Below are 13,911 nucleotides of genomic sequence, written 5' to 3' on the forward strand. Positions count from 1 at the left end.
AATATACACCAATTTTCGAATCAGATCATTTGTTTTGTGTTATATATATAATAGAAATTGTATATTTTCAAATTGTACTGAATAAGTGAGTTTGAATACAGATATTACAATTAAGCATAATAGAATAAATTATTACAAAATAATTTTGAATTAAATAGAACACATAATATTAAAAATAAATAGTATACTTCACTTAATTATCAAATAAATAGTAAAAACGATCCTATCCTGTATAAATATTATAGGAAAAATAATTAGCAGGAAAAAGTCTCATCATAGTAAACTATATTAGAATTTCCTACTATAGCTTCAATGAAGGGATGGGTTTTAAAATAATGGAAAAGTCTCCATATGTATTGCGAAGTGGGTCTTATGCATGTGTTGATTGAACGTAAAGAGACTTCCCACTAAGTCCTATATAGTCTCTAGTATAACATGTAAACATTATTAGTATAGCGTAATAGGTTTTGATATGATTTTAGACATTAGGATCTTAGGATACTAATAATTATAAACAGAATATATAACAAACAAACTGAGAATCTTACATATATTTAACACATTACACAAGATATACATTGTAAAACTCTTTCAGTTTAAAACTCCCATTAAGTATCACTGTTTAACAGTCACAAAATAGAGTCTATCATAAAAGGATATAACCTTGGGATACTTCTTTCTTGTGGCTCATAATACCTTCTTTGCATAGTGATATAACCCACTATAAAGCTCCAAATTCACTCTGTCAAATGAGAAAGAACCTCCGTAAATAGGAGATGAAGGGTGGCATTACTAGTCACACCTTTTCAACAGCCTCCTTTCATTAATAATTAATAATCTGATACTTATTAGACTATAATTATTTCATATTGTATATCATTAAAAAAAGACAAAAGGTTTTATAACCTTATTCTAGAATTATATATAAATGTTATAAGGTATAACCCCTAATAACATTATATTCTAACTGTAACAAGTAGTTAGTGGACTTCAACTCAAATTGCACCTGTAGTGTTAAATGTTGACTATTTTAAAACTATAATTACTTCCTATTTTCCCCGTGTGTTAAATAATATGATGTGGTACTCTTTTTACGAGGTACACACCATTTTCTCTAAATCTTATTCTTTGGGCATTAGCAGCACCTTTTATTTTCATACAGGTGGACCCTTATTTACTCATGTATACTCATTGCAATGGCATCTATCCCCATTTTGGTTCGGTGGTGCCAATTCCAACCCAACCTTCCCCTAAGGGCCCATTTGTTTGCAGGAATTGAACTATAATAGGAATCAACAAATTCCTAAAAATTTTAATTCTTAGTTTGGTTCACTAAATCAGAATTGGGAATTGGAAGTCGTATTCCTTTTTTGGACCCAAAATGAGAATTTGATATTCTACCAAAATAGGTGGAATTCGAATTGGAAATTCTGAATCCTATTTCCCTTTTTAATATTTTATCAAAATTTCAAGTCCGCTCTATCCCTGCCAGTGATCTGGCATTGATCGCTGCCATGGCTGTAAAAATGAAAACTCATTGGAGAAGATTGCTTTAAAGATTTGGTAGATGTAATGGTTGACTGCAGGGTTAGACAATATCATGAACTAACATGAAAGGGATTGTCTTGGTAAGTTTCAGAACAGAGGCCGTCTTATCTTCCACAAATCTGGTTACAAATTGTATTGAGCTATTCTTCTTTTGAAAATGCGTGCAAGATATACAAACACAGGAATGGAAATATCCTTGACATTGGTAGAGTGGGCTATGAGTGAATTGCTGAGGAATCTTGCAATGCTGGCACGAGTGCAACATGAGATGGAATGTGCAGGCGGTAGAACTCGCAGAATAAAGGAGAGGGACAAGGCTGTTTGTGAATGTGTGGGGGTGTAGATTTTTTCAGTGATTTGCATATCTGTTGGTCGTTTTTCTTCATGATAGGGGAAATGCCCAAGCCCATATGGGAAGTTGGTGGCAGAGGAGGCCAAAGAGGGGACCGATTGGGCCAAACAGGGGGCTTCCCTTTTCCATGGCAGAGGGCATCATGCTCGCAGGAGACGCGCTAAGTCTGCAGCATTGGGGAACTCATGCACAGATTAATGTGTGGGTGTTATTCAAATAAAAAATGATGGCACCATTCGCATGGTGTTATTCAACTCACAAATCACAACTTAGCTGACCATCTTCCTAAGCAGCTCCATATTGATCCCAAATTCAATTTCAAACTCTTATTCTAATTTTAGTTTTGTAGAACCAAACGGATCTGGAATAGCAAATCTAGAATAACAAATCCAAAATAACAAATTGCAGCAGACAAATGGGCCCTAAGGGAATCGTGTTTTGTCTTTATATCTCCTATTTCTGTATCCATGTTTATGAGATTTATTTTATAATCTGTCATTTCCAAAAGTATTTCATTTTTATTCATTATGTAGTATATATAGAAAATTTTCAATATGTGTACTCCAATCAATTAATTTAAGTGATTGCATTTGTTTAAGGATAAACTATTTCAACCATGTCATAAGGATGAAAAACAATAAAATCATGATCAGTTAAACCATTCAAATTGAATTAGTATGGTTATATACTATATTTTAAAGTTAGAACAATTCTAGTTTTATTTATTTATCCCTAAGATTTGAAGTGCAAATTATGTTTGTAGTTCACATTAATAAATGGTGGAAGAAAATGATCTCATATTTTTCATCATTTAATAGGCATACCTTTATCTCGTGAATGACTTCTTATACCACTTGTGTGTATTGCTAGCTGTAAACTTGCACTTTTCTTTGGTTCCACTTTCTCTTCTATTTGACATCATTATAAATAATTACCATTGCTTGTGTCTAGAGTTTGGACAATGGACCTCGATTTTAATTTCCACTCCTGTACTAATTTTAAACAACTTCGTTTCTACACTATCCACTTAGACTTCTCTGATTTTTATATTTTATTTTTAAAGGGAAAATCTGAGGTACCCGTTATTAACAAGCAATTCTATCAGATTATTTGAAGATTGAAAATGGGTCATGTTTTGTCAAGTGTGATTTAAAAAATAAAATTGAGAGAGATCTGAAAAATGGATTGTGAGTTGTGCAGCATTACCTATAGGAGAATATGCAGCGGTAGCTTTACTTCTGTTCTTTGGATTCACATCTATAAAAAATGCTTGGGATCTTCCATCTCAATCCCCAAAGAGTGGAGGCAGTGGACATGAGCTTGGTGAACTTGTTGAAGCTGAAGAGCTGGTGAAGGAAAAGGTAGTCTTCAAATAAAATATCTTATAGGAATACAATTCTGTCTGTTTAAATTTCTTCTTTAATCCTTTCCAACACTTAAGAAAAGAAATGGTTCTCCTATTTTTATTCAATACAATAAGGCAAAGGTTAAACAAAAGCAACATTGCATTATAATCTTCAGTTTACTAAACTGACAGCCAAAGATTTAGAGTAAAAATGCAAACCCTTAAAACTCCTAAAAATAAAGAATATTATCAAGAATGTAGTCCAGACATAAATCAGTGGAAGTGTATCATAGCTGGTCCATGTTTGAGTCTTAAGGGTTACATGCAGGGCAGAATTTTCCAAATATACCATATTTTGGGATTCTCATACCAAGAGTTAAAAAGAGTTTACAATCTGAAAAAGGAACATCATCTTTGTGTGTTCTGCATGAATGTCGCAAAAAGGCTCAATGTTATGAGACTCTTTATAGCATTTCTTCTAATCTTTATTCTACATCATGCCTTACTATATAATGTTGAAATTATTTGTGCATATTTTTTTGGATGTCTAGGATTCAATTTGTGGTATTTTAGTTCACTGGATTCAAATTCAAACAATGTTCAATGTGACTTTGTGATACTTTTTTCAAATGTTTGTCTATAAAGTTTACTTTAAGTTCTAGAACATAATTAAAATTGAAATGTATTGATACCAATTTCAAAGGTATTTTAAACATGGAATCAATCAACAGAATTATTTAAGTTACATATATAGATAAGTTTGAAACAACTGCAATTTAATCAGTGATCAATTCCCAGAAAACAGAGCATTTCCCCTTCAAACGCCTCCAATGAAGTGTTTCAATGGCCATGATATACAGTGAAACCAGCCTGTTTTATGCAGTTTATTATCCTCAAGAGATCATGTGAACCCCCCCTAAACTAATATATTTCATTGGCTCTCAATTTATCTTCCAATCATGTAGGTGTGGCAGAAAATATCTAGCAATCTTCTTTGAGGTCATGTCTGCCATGGTATTCATTGCTGGTACTTACATTGGATTTCTCTATCCGTGATGTCCTATTCCTATTCCTTCTTATCTATTCGATTTACTTCTGCAACCTGGCTCTGATACCATGTTATTTTTCTTAGGACTGCTGCAGATGTAATAGCACTTCCATAATGTTTGGTATGTACTTTCCAAACGGCAGCATCCTCTTGTATTTGTATGAGGAATAAACCAAGAGAAGAGACATGTCCCTTCATGGGACATGTCTATTCATTAATAAAATTAATATAATGGCAAACTTAATTAAAATTGCATATATATATATATAGATGAATCATTGTAATTATATTAATTTCTTTTTGATCTCACAGGTTTTTCCTACCAAAGCTACCAAAGCATCAACAAGAGCAATCATCAGCCATCTTTTTAAAAATGTCTTCTTCAGAGAATTTTGAACCTTCAATATTTGTTTGGGTATGACTGAAATAAAGGTTCAAAGGAGATGTCAGCATTGTTATTTTTTGTGCAATAAGTCATAAATACTCATTATGTATTGGATTATTAATAGAGTAACAAAGTAATTAGTTATTACAACTGTCAGGACCACAATTACCTGACATACAATGCCAAACAATGTAAGGCATTTACATGAGAGCACAGTAGGAGAATCAATAAAATGTCCATTTCTCTTAATCGCTATGTTTTTGTCACCTTCTAGCCATCATATGATATATCTCCATGCAAAATTGTCTGTTATGAGAGTTCCTATCTGTGGAGATTTTGGTCTCCCCTGCAAAATTTTCAGAGCTCTGGATGTTGTTCTTCATATTAGTCCAAAGAATGCCTACTGCTTTTTTAGACTATTTAAGGCTGCAATCTCCATCTGAAGCCTTGGGCAGATGATTTCTGGACGAGGTTCATGCTTGATATTGGCTGTTCTGGGCCATTAGGGTCTCATATTGTTGAACTTGAACTGGGAATTGGAAACTGAGACCAATTACTTCAAAATATTAATTTCAAGGGGAGCATCAAATAGTATATAAATTTATAAATTACTAGTTTATTCTCATTGATATTTTATGAGTTTTGGTTTATTCATGTTCGCCAATAAATATCTCTGAATTTTGCATCTATCTTTTATAAGATAGCTCAAACTGGCATCCTTTACATTATTTTGGGGTATTGCCTTAGTTTCCGTTACAATTTTCTTGATCTTGAGATCTTTGATGCATACCAAACTTTAAAAAATAAAATAAAAAATGGACGAAGCCATTAAATATTTTATTAATTATTATAACTAGTTTGATAACTCCACAGGGAAAGAACTAGTAAGAAAACCCTAATTCCTCATTGGTTTACAAAAAGGAAGGGCTCTTGACTAGCCAAAAATAGGAAAGAAGGAATACATTTAAATTTTTTTACCCTATGTATGATTTCCTGCCAACTAGCACTCCAGAATAAGGGTAGCCCTCCATATGAATCAGATAGTACATCAGAAGCCATTAAGATGGGAAATGAAAAGAATACAAACCCCAAAGTAACCCCCTCAGCACTATAGCCAAAAGCATTCAAAAAGACCTGCATCACATCCTAAATATGCAGCCCAAAAAAGACATCCAGTAGCATGAAGGAAATCACTTCTGATAGGGAGAACGCCATTTCATTGCTGGAACCCCTGACTCATCACAATAACCCTGACAGTGTAATGGAGCAGCAGCCTGATTTCTCCATCTGATGTTAATTGTACCTTAATCTATTCTGAACTTTATGCTGGCAGTGCATCTTTAGCAAGCAACAAGCCTAGCTGCTCATGAGAGTTGATGAAATCCTAAGGGTTTAAAGATTCCACTTGAATACCATCACACCCCCAATTTGCTAACAATTTTGCAACGTGATTGCCTTCACACAGTGTATAAGAGATGTGAACATCTTGAAAATAATCTAATAAAGACCAAATTTGATTTAAGATATATGCCAACTTCCAGCTATGCAAAGATCTTTTAATGCAGGCATTGACTATAACCATGGTCACCCTCGATGTGCACTTTATTAAATCCTCCCTTTTTAGCTAACCTTAACCCATATAATAAAGCAGAAGCTTCTGCAAAATTATTAGTCTCCTGAGAGATGGGGGAAAGCTTGATAGCACATACTTTGCCCAAATGATTACAGATACAAACTCCAATCCCCAAAAGTCCCGGATTACCTCTTGAAACACCATCGAATTTGACTTTGACAAAATTATGAGCTGGAGGATACCATCAACAGTGACTGCAACATTCCATTGACCCTAATGGAATCATGATTCCCTTCCATTGTTCGCAGCATGACCATCCCAATTTGAAAAAAATGAAATTGCATTTGACAGACATCAAATTGGCATTAACCACTTCCGCAACAGACTTTTTGATACCCTTGACCACCTCACTAACAACATTACTCTCTTTTTGAAAGATGTGCTTATTCTTTTCCCACCAGATAGCCCATACTACAATGGCGGGAATACATTTCTAAATACAATTCAATAATCATGATGAATATAAGACAGGCCAGGATTGAAATAGGTCCCAAAGACGATCCGGAAGAGGCATACTGTAATTTAATTTATTGAGGACATAAGTCCAACAATAATTTGCAAAAGAATAATTCAGCAGCAAATGATCAGTGCTTTCTGCAACTTCATTACAGAGGTCACAATTAAAAGGTAAGGCGATCGAAAGTTTTTTGAACCTCTCACTAGTTAGAATCCTGTTCTTCAAGGCTAGCCAAGCAAAGCAATCAGCCTTCGGAAGAACATAATTATACCAGCAGAATGAAAAAGTTCGATGAATGGGCCTGAGTTTATGAATTTGCTGCAGAACTTTATATCCTTCTTTGATTGAGTAGTTCCCATCATGAGGAGTCCACACTAATGAGTCTTCTCTATTAGACAGAAATGTCTACCTTTCCTTGAATATTTTCCAAAGTGACTCTTTCTGAGGCTTGGAAATAGGCAACTCATCAGGATCTTTTTAATCAGCTTGCCCAGTAAATCTATCGATAGAATCTATGTAATCAATAAGTCTGACTCTCCACCTTGTAATGCAAACCGAAACTAGATCAGTATCCTGCTGAATATTAGCTAAAGGGGGAAGACCTTGCCAAGAATCATTCCAAAAGTTAACATCATCACCTTTATGCACCTCCCAAGTAATCTATAGCTCAACAAGATCTCTTGAATACAACATGAAGTTCCAAATAACAGAGCCTTTAGGAGGATCACGAATGGTGAGAATACATTCTGGATCCGAATTATCAAGATATTTTTTCTGCATGATTCTACACCATTTCTTTCCTGGCTTTGAATACATCTGTCAAATCAATATACCACCAAATGCTTTATTCCTGAGCTGCAAATCATGTATACCTGACCCACCTATGGTCTTGGTTTGAGCTATTTCTTGAAGAGATACTGGGGAGATTTTGCGCTCATCCGACAGATTTCCTTTCCACAAGAAGTCCTTAATCAGTTTTTCAACTTGCTTAACAATTGAAGAAGAGGCTTTAAGGATTGCAATGTAGTAATTAGGGATGGCGGACAAAACCACTTTTACTAAAAGAATCCTTCTTGCAAGTGATAGCCATCTTGCCTTACATGCTAATATCTTGCTCTTTATCCTATCAATTATGACAGTCTAATAACATACCTTACAGTCTAATAACATATCTTATTAGCTCCAGTGAAAAGTGGTAATCCTAAATATGTCGATGGTAGCTGTTCCACCGGGAATCCTAAAGTATTAACTATCCTTCCAGCTACTCTGTCATCCACATTAAATAAGAATATCTGACTTTTGAGAAATAACCTTCTGACCTAAAATAAATGTGTATAGATCCAAAGTAACCTTAAGATTTTTGGCTTCCTAAATGGATGTCATCAAAAAGCAATGTGTCGTCCACAAATAGAGAATGCATAGTAGAGATAAGATGTACCCAAGATTTGAACCCCTTTCCAAAGACCAACACTGCGCTTAAACTGAATGCTTCTACTTAAGCGCTCTGCCATGATGATAAAAAGAAATGGGGAGAGAGGGTCTCCCTCTCTAATTCCTTGTGAGGATTGGAAGAAGCCCACATAGTACCGTTTAATAATTACTGAAAACCAAGCCCCAGAAATGCAAGCCATGACCCACTGACACCAAGCTTATGAAAAACCAAACTTATGAAGAGCCATATAAAGAAATTGGCAGCACACTTTGTCATATGCCTTCATCATATCTAAGTTGACCGTAAAACTAGATATACAATTAGCATGAATAGATTGTAGGGTCTCATGAGCAACTAACACACCTTCCATTGTCTTTCTACCTGGAATGAATTTGCCTTGTTCTAGAGAAACAAGATGTGGGATGAATTGTTGTAATCTCACGTAAATTGCTTTTGTAAAATTTTTTATAGACTGTATTGCAAACAGAAATGGGGCGAAAATCTGCGAAGGACTTAAGAGTTTGGACTTTCGGAATAATAGCTATGTTTGTCGTGTTCATAGTTGGAAGACTCGCCGGTTACTCGGCGAGTTTTAAACACTCGCCGAGTATTTTGGGACGGCGAGTAAATCTCCCAAAAACTCGCCTGTCAAAAAACTCGGCAGGAGTCCAAAAACTCGCCGAGTAATCGGCGAGTTTTAGTCAAAAACTCGGCGAGTTAATGTAAAAAACTCGCGGTTCAGGGAACCCGTGGCCAATGACGCCTAAATAGGTCAAAATGCATTGTTTCTTTCATTTGTGTAGAGCAAAGAAGGTTTTAGCTGATTGCAAGTGATTAAAGGCAGATTGGAGTGGATTTTGGAGGATTCTAACCGAATTTAGAAGAGAAATTTCTTTCCAGGTATGTTCATCTTATCATTGTTTGAAAATTTTTTATAGTTTTAAGCAAAGCTTTTATTGTTGTTTGTAAATGATTTCAAATCATTTGAAAGTTGAAACCCTAGTTGTTCTAAACTTCTAGCTTCTAAGTTCTAACTCTAAGTTCTAACTTTGTTTATTCATTTTTCTATAAATTTAATTATTTATGTGTAGGGCAGCGGACAAGCATTAAGAAAACATGACAAACCCGCAAGAAGAGTGGCCACAAACACCATGCCCATCTGGATATATAGGCACTTGGCCTAAAAATGCAAGAGATAAGGCATGGTGGTATGCCTATGAAGCTCCAAGTCCAAATGATATTGGGAAGGTGATATGCATTCCCTATGAGAGAATTATTTCTGGAGGCATAAACTGCCTCAAATACCACCTTGCAGGCATAAAGAAACATGACTCAAATCCTTGTCTCAAGGTAACTGATGAAGAAAAAAGATTCATCCATGCCCTACTTGCAGCTGTTGAAGAGAAAAAATTGAATAGGGAGAGGGCAAAATTAGCTATGAGGGCAGCCATAGCTGAATCTGAAGGAGCTCCTTTTGATATGCAAGAGGAAGAAGAAGCACTTGAGAACATACCAGGATCTCTTCGTGGCCCACGGATCCGCAAACAAAATTTCTCTTTTACCGGTTCCACTTCTTCTACATCTCCTACTTCTTCATCATCACCATCCGGATCCCCATCAGGGATAGGTGGTTATTTTGTGCCCAGGAACACACCTGGAGCATAGCCATCATTAGAGGGCACTGCATGGTTTAAGGAGGTGCATGAGCAAACTGATATTGCAGCAGCTGATTTTTGGTTTTTCAATAATATCTCAATGAATGCCGCTGATAGTCCCTATTGGGTCAATATGGTGAATGCAATGACAATATTAGGCAAAGGGTACAAGCTGCCTAATCGCAAGGATATGAGTGTAAGGTTAGTATTTTACTATTTAGTAATTGTAAATAATTGTGATTCACTTTAGTTCATTGTTATATTTTAAATCTTAATTGTTATAACTTATTTCCTAATTTTTTACTAACACTTACACTTTATTTAATAGTACACCTAAATTTTGTAGGTTGCTTGACAAAGCGGTTGGTAGGGCAACATTGTTGATAGAAGACCAAAAGAAAGAGTGGAAGAAGTATGGCTGCACCATTTTATCTGATGGGTGGACAGATGGAAGAAGTAGAACCATTATTAACTTCTTGATTGCTTGCAAAGATGATGTGGTGTTTTGGAAATCTGTCGATGCCTCCAACAAAGTGAAAAATGCAGCCACATTGGCTTTAATGTTGGAGAATTTTGTCATGGAGGTGGGAATAGAGAATGTGGTGCAAATAATCACAGATAATGCAATAGCATATGTGGCAGCAGGTAGATTTAATTTTTTATATTTGAATCAATATGGATCATGAATGTAATGCTATGGTATTATTCAATTTAGATTTGATGTAATTTGTAAATACTAAATATGGAAAGTTTGTTACTGATTATTGATTTTTTGCTAATCTTTTAGGTAGAATCCTCCAAGAGAGGCATCCCACACTTTTTTGGTCATCTTGTGCAGCACATGTCCTTGACCTTCTTTTGGAGCACATAGAAAAACTTGATTGGGTGAGTTCAGTTGTGGAAGATGCTAGGCGAGTCACGAAATATATCTATAATCACCCATGGGTTCTTAGTTTGATGAGAAAAGCCACTAAAGGCAAAGATTTGATGAGACCTGCTATGACAAGGTTTGCAACGGTCTTCTTGACGTTGCAAAGTATTCTTGACCACATATTGGCTTTGAAGCAAATGTTTGTGTGTGCTGATTGGGTTGCTTCACCTTACTCAAAGAAGCCCGAAGGAGAGGCTGTGGCATGAATAGTCTTTGATGATAGCTTTTTTGCAAAGGCTAAGGAGATTGTGGAGGTAACTTTATTATATTTTTAGTTTATTCAAGTTTCATTATCAATTCATAACTTACTATGTTATTAACTAATTTGTATTTTTCAAATTTCAAATGTAGATGTCTCTGCCCCTGGTTCTAGTCTTGCGCACATGTGATGGGCAACAATCCTCAATGGGAAGTCTTTATGAGGCCATGGATGGGGCGAAAGAGGCTATTAGAAGTTACTATCACGGGGACAGTCTCAGATTTGACCCCATTTGGGAAATAATTGATAGGAGGTGGAACAATATGCTCCACCAACCTATTCATGCAGCAGGCTACTTCCTCAATCCCAAATTCAGGTACTATGATAATTGATTGTCCTTGAAGTTGGAATTTTAATAAGTCTTTATTTTACTTTACTTTTTAAGGTTGTGTAGTAAGACTTGATATCATTTTCTATTTGTTTTAGGGCTGATGATTCCTACTCAGATTCTAATGGAGAGATCGTGGAAGGTCTCTCTAAATGCATTGAGAGAATGATATCAAGTGAAGAGGAGAGAGACCTTATTGTGACCGAACAACAAATCTATGTGGAATCAAGGGGTCCTTTGTTCTCTTCTATGCTAGCAAAGAGAGCAAGATCTACTCAAGCACCAGGTAAAGCATCAAACTTTAAAACTTTTGCTAATTGATAAGTTGTGCTTCTGATTTTTTTTTTTATTGCTTTATAACTTTTTTAATTTTGTTTTGCAGATGCTTGGTGGGCAAGTTGAGGTGGCAATACCCCCAATTTAAGGAAATTTGCTCTCAGAGTCCTATCCCAACCTTGTAGCTCATCCCATTGTGAGCGCAATTGGAGCTTATTTGAGTCCATCCATACAAAGAAAAGAAACAGAATGACTCAAAAATGGCTTAATGATCTTGTTTATGTGCACTATAATCTTAAGTTGCGCATAAAAAAGGCACAGCTCTTAGAACTACCTGGTCCGCTTGATCTAGATGAGATAGATCCTTATTCTGATTGGACAGCACAGGAGCCAAGTCCATTGTTTACACCAGATGAAATCGCTGATTTGGAGAGGCAGGCCATGGAGGGGGAGGCTAACACTGATTTTCAGTTCACTATGGATGACATTGAGGATGAGGACGAGGATGATGATGATTCAGGCGAGGATCAGGCATTACCATTAGGAGGAGATGCATCCTCTTCTAGGACGCCAAGTCAGTTAGTAGGGACGTCGAGCGAGGGGGCACAGCCACAAAGTTCACAGTCACGCAGCTCACGCCCTATCCCAATGCGGGGCACTTCTTCTAGCACTAGACCCCCTCGCTTTCTTGCTAGTGCAAGTGGAAAGAGGAAGATGTAATTGACATTGTATTGATGTATTTAGACTTCTAGTATTTACTTCTAGTTTGACAGATTGAAACTATTTAGTAATTTACTATTTTGCTTCCTACCATGAGCATTCTGCATGAGAATGCAATTTTGTACGCATTATGCATTTATATATATCTAAACTTTGTTTCTTTCTTTTGTATTGTCTTTAATTAACTTATTAGATTCATCTTCTCATTAAATTTTGCAAAATAAATGTATTTTTAATTAAATTTCAGCGGTTTTTTAGGTTCCCAAGTTTTTCCCGAGTTTTTTTTTTAAATCGCCGAGTTTTTCCCGATTAAACTTTTGGGGGGCTTGGCGAGTTTTTGCATTTGGCGAGTTTTCCAACTATGGTCGTGTTGAAGTACCTTAACATTGCCTTACTCCTCCTAGATTCTTCAATGGCCGCAAGGAGGTCCATACATATCACATCCCAACAATTTTGATAGAATAGTGTTGTAAACCCGTCTGGACCAAGAGCTTTGTCAGCTGGCAGTGAGAATACTGCCTTACACAATTCTGAAATCGTAAAAGGAGCCAATAGTACTTTATTACGCTGATCTGAAATAATAGACGGAATTGTTCCTCCATCCTATCCTCCAATCCCTCAGCGGAAGATGTTAATAAAATTTGAAGAATTTAACCCTCTCTTTCTGAATGCCCTCAGAATCAAAAATAACATTTCCATTGTTGCTGTCTACAATTGAGAAAATTGTATGAGTTGCCCGTTTTTGTTTTGCAGAAGCATGAAAGTAAGAGGTGTTTTATCCCCTTCTCTAAGCCATAGTTCCCTAGATTTTTGCCTCCAATACTCTTCTTCTCTACAACATAAGTCAACCCATTCTTCTTGAAATTGCTTTTGTGCCAAATACAACTTTAAAAACAATCCTGCTGAATAATACGTTCATTAACCTCTGACAGCTGCTGTTGCACTCTCTCCTTCTCATGGAAAACATTTCTAAAAGCATATGAATTCCCTTCTTTAATTTGACTCTTCATATACTTCAGCTTGGCTGCAAACTGAAACATCTTCGTACCTTCCACCTTCGGTGCACTCACTCACCATTGTCTAAGCAAGAGATGAAAGTGAGGGTGCCTAAACCACATATGTTCAAACTTAAATGAAGACATATATTTACTCCCTGGCACACTACCTTGCTTTCTATAGTTCAGCATGATAGGGAAGTGATCAGATTCTGAAATGGTAAGAATGTCTGACTCAAAAGACACCCGCTAAACTCCACATTTGAGAGACTAGAAATTGGTCTAATCTCTCCGATATTTGCAAAAAAGCAACTCTTTTATTGATCCAAGTGTAAGAACCATTATTAGGCAGCACATCATGCAAATTGTTATCTGAAACAAAAGCCATAAAGTCCTGTACTGTCTTAATGGGGGCTGTAGTTCCTCCACATTTCTCAGATGAATTAAGAATTGCATTAAAATCCCCAGCCAATATAAAATGATGATCATCTTGCTGCTGAAAAATACGAGTAATTGTATCCCACAAGTTTTTCTTGTCTTGAGTCGA

The 13,911-nt window shown here is 35.9% G+C and overlaps 2 protein-coding genes across 9 annotated transcripts in view; both read left to right on the forward strand.

Moving 5' to 3' along the window:
• The window catches only part of LOC149555646 (protein PAM71-homolog, chloroplastic), a 206,861-nt gene that overhangs the window by 109,144 nt on the left and 83,806 nt on the right, over positions 1 to 13,911 (forward strand). For all 7 annotated transcript variants that reach the window (XM_089829760.1, XM_089829764.1, XM_089829761.1 and 4 more), the window contains exon 6: positions 3,101 to 3,261. In XM_089829760.1, coding sequence (XP_089685886.1) covers positions 3,101 to 3,261 — 161 coding nt within the window. The remainder of the gene's footprint in view (positions 1 to 3,100; positions 3,262 to 13,911) is intronic.
• LOC149555647 (uncharacterized) lies at positions 5,328 to 12,533 on the forward strand. 2 transcript variants are annotated; one of them, XM_089829768.1, is made up of 5 exons: positions 5,328 to 9,100; positions 9,292 to 10,056; positions 10,202 to 10,500; positions 10,643 to 11,040; positions 11,138 to 11,257. In XM_089829768.1, the coding sequence occupies exons 2-4, from the start codon at positions 9,956 to 9,958 to the stop codon at positions 10,990 to 10,992; spliced, it is 750 nt and encodes a 249-aa protein (XP_089685894.1). In that variant the 5' UTR covers positions 5,328 to 9,100; positions 9,292 to 9,955; the 3' UTR covers positions 10,993 to 11,040; positions 11,138 to 11,257. The 2 variants fall into 2 exon arrangements, with proteins under 2 accessions (XP_089685894.1, XP_089685895.1); XM_089829769.1 differs by lacking the exons at positions 5,328 to 9,100; positions 9,292 to 10,056; positions 10,202 to 10,500 and adding exons at positions 11,472 to 11,659; positions 11,756 to 12,533 and having other exon boundaries at positions 10,514 to 11,040; positions 11,138 to 11,361.

Source organism: Cupressus sempervirens, chromosome 5 (genome assembly GCF_028749045.1).
Source record: "Cupressus sempervirens isolate cs-2001-9-10 chromosome 5, ASM2874904v1, whole genome shotgun sequence".
NCBI classification, from domain to species: domain Eukaryota; kingdom Viridiplantae; phylum Streptophyta; class Pinopsida; order Cupressales; family Cupressaceae; genus Cupressus; species Cupressus sempervirens.

Excerpts from the sequence above, each read along its gene's own strand:
- LOC149555647 (XM_089829768.1), top strand. The coding sequence starts at position 9,956 with ATGAATGCCGCTGATAGTCCCTATTGGGTCAATATGGTGAATGCAATG. Across the intron at positions 10,057-10,201 it reads CGCAAGGATATGAGTGTAAG|GTTGCTTGACAAAGCGGTTG; the intron begins GTTAGTATTTTA and ends TAAATTTTGTAG. Across the intron at positions 10,501-10,642 it reads AATAGCATATGTGGCAGCAG|GTAGAATCCTCCAAGAGAGG; the intron begins GTAGATTTAATT and ends CTAATCTTTTAG.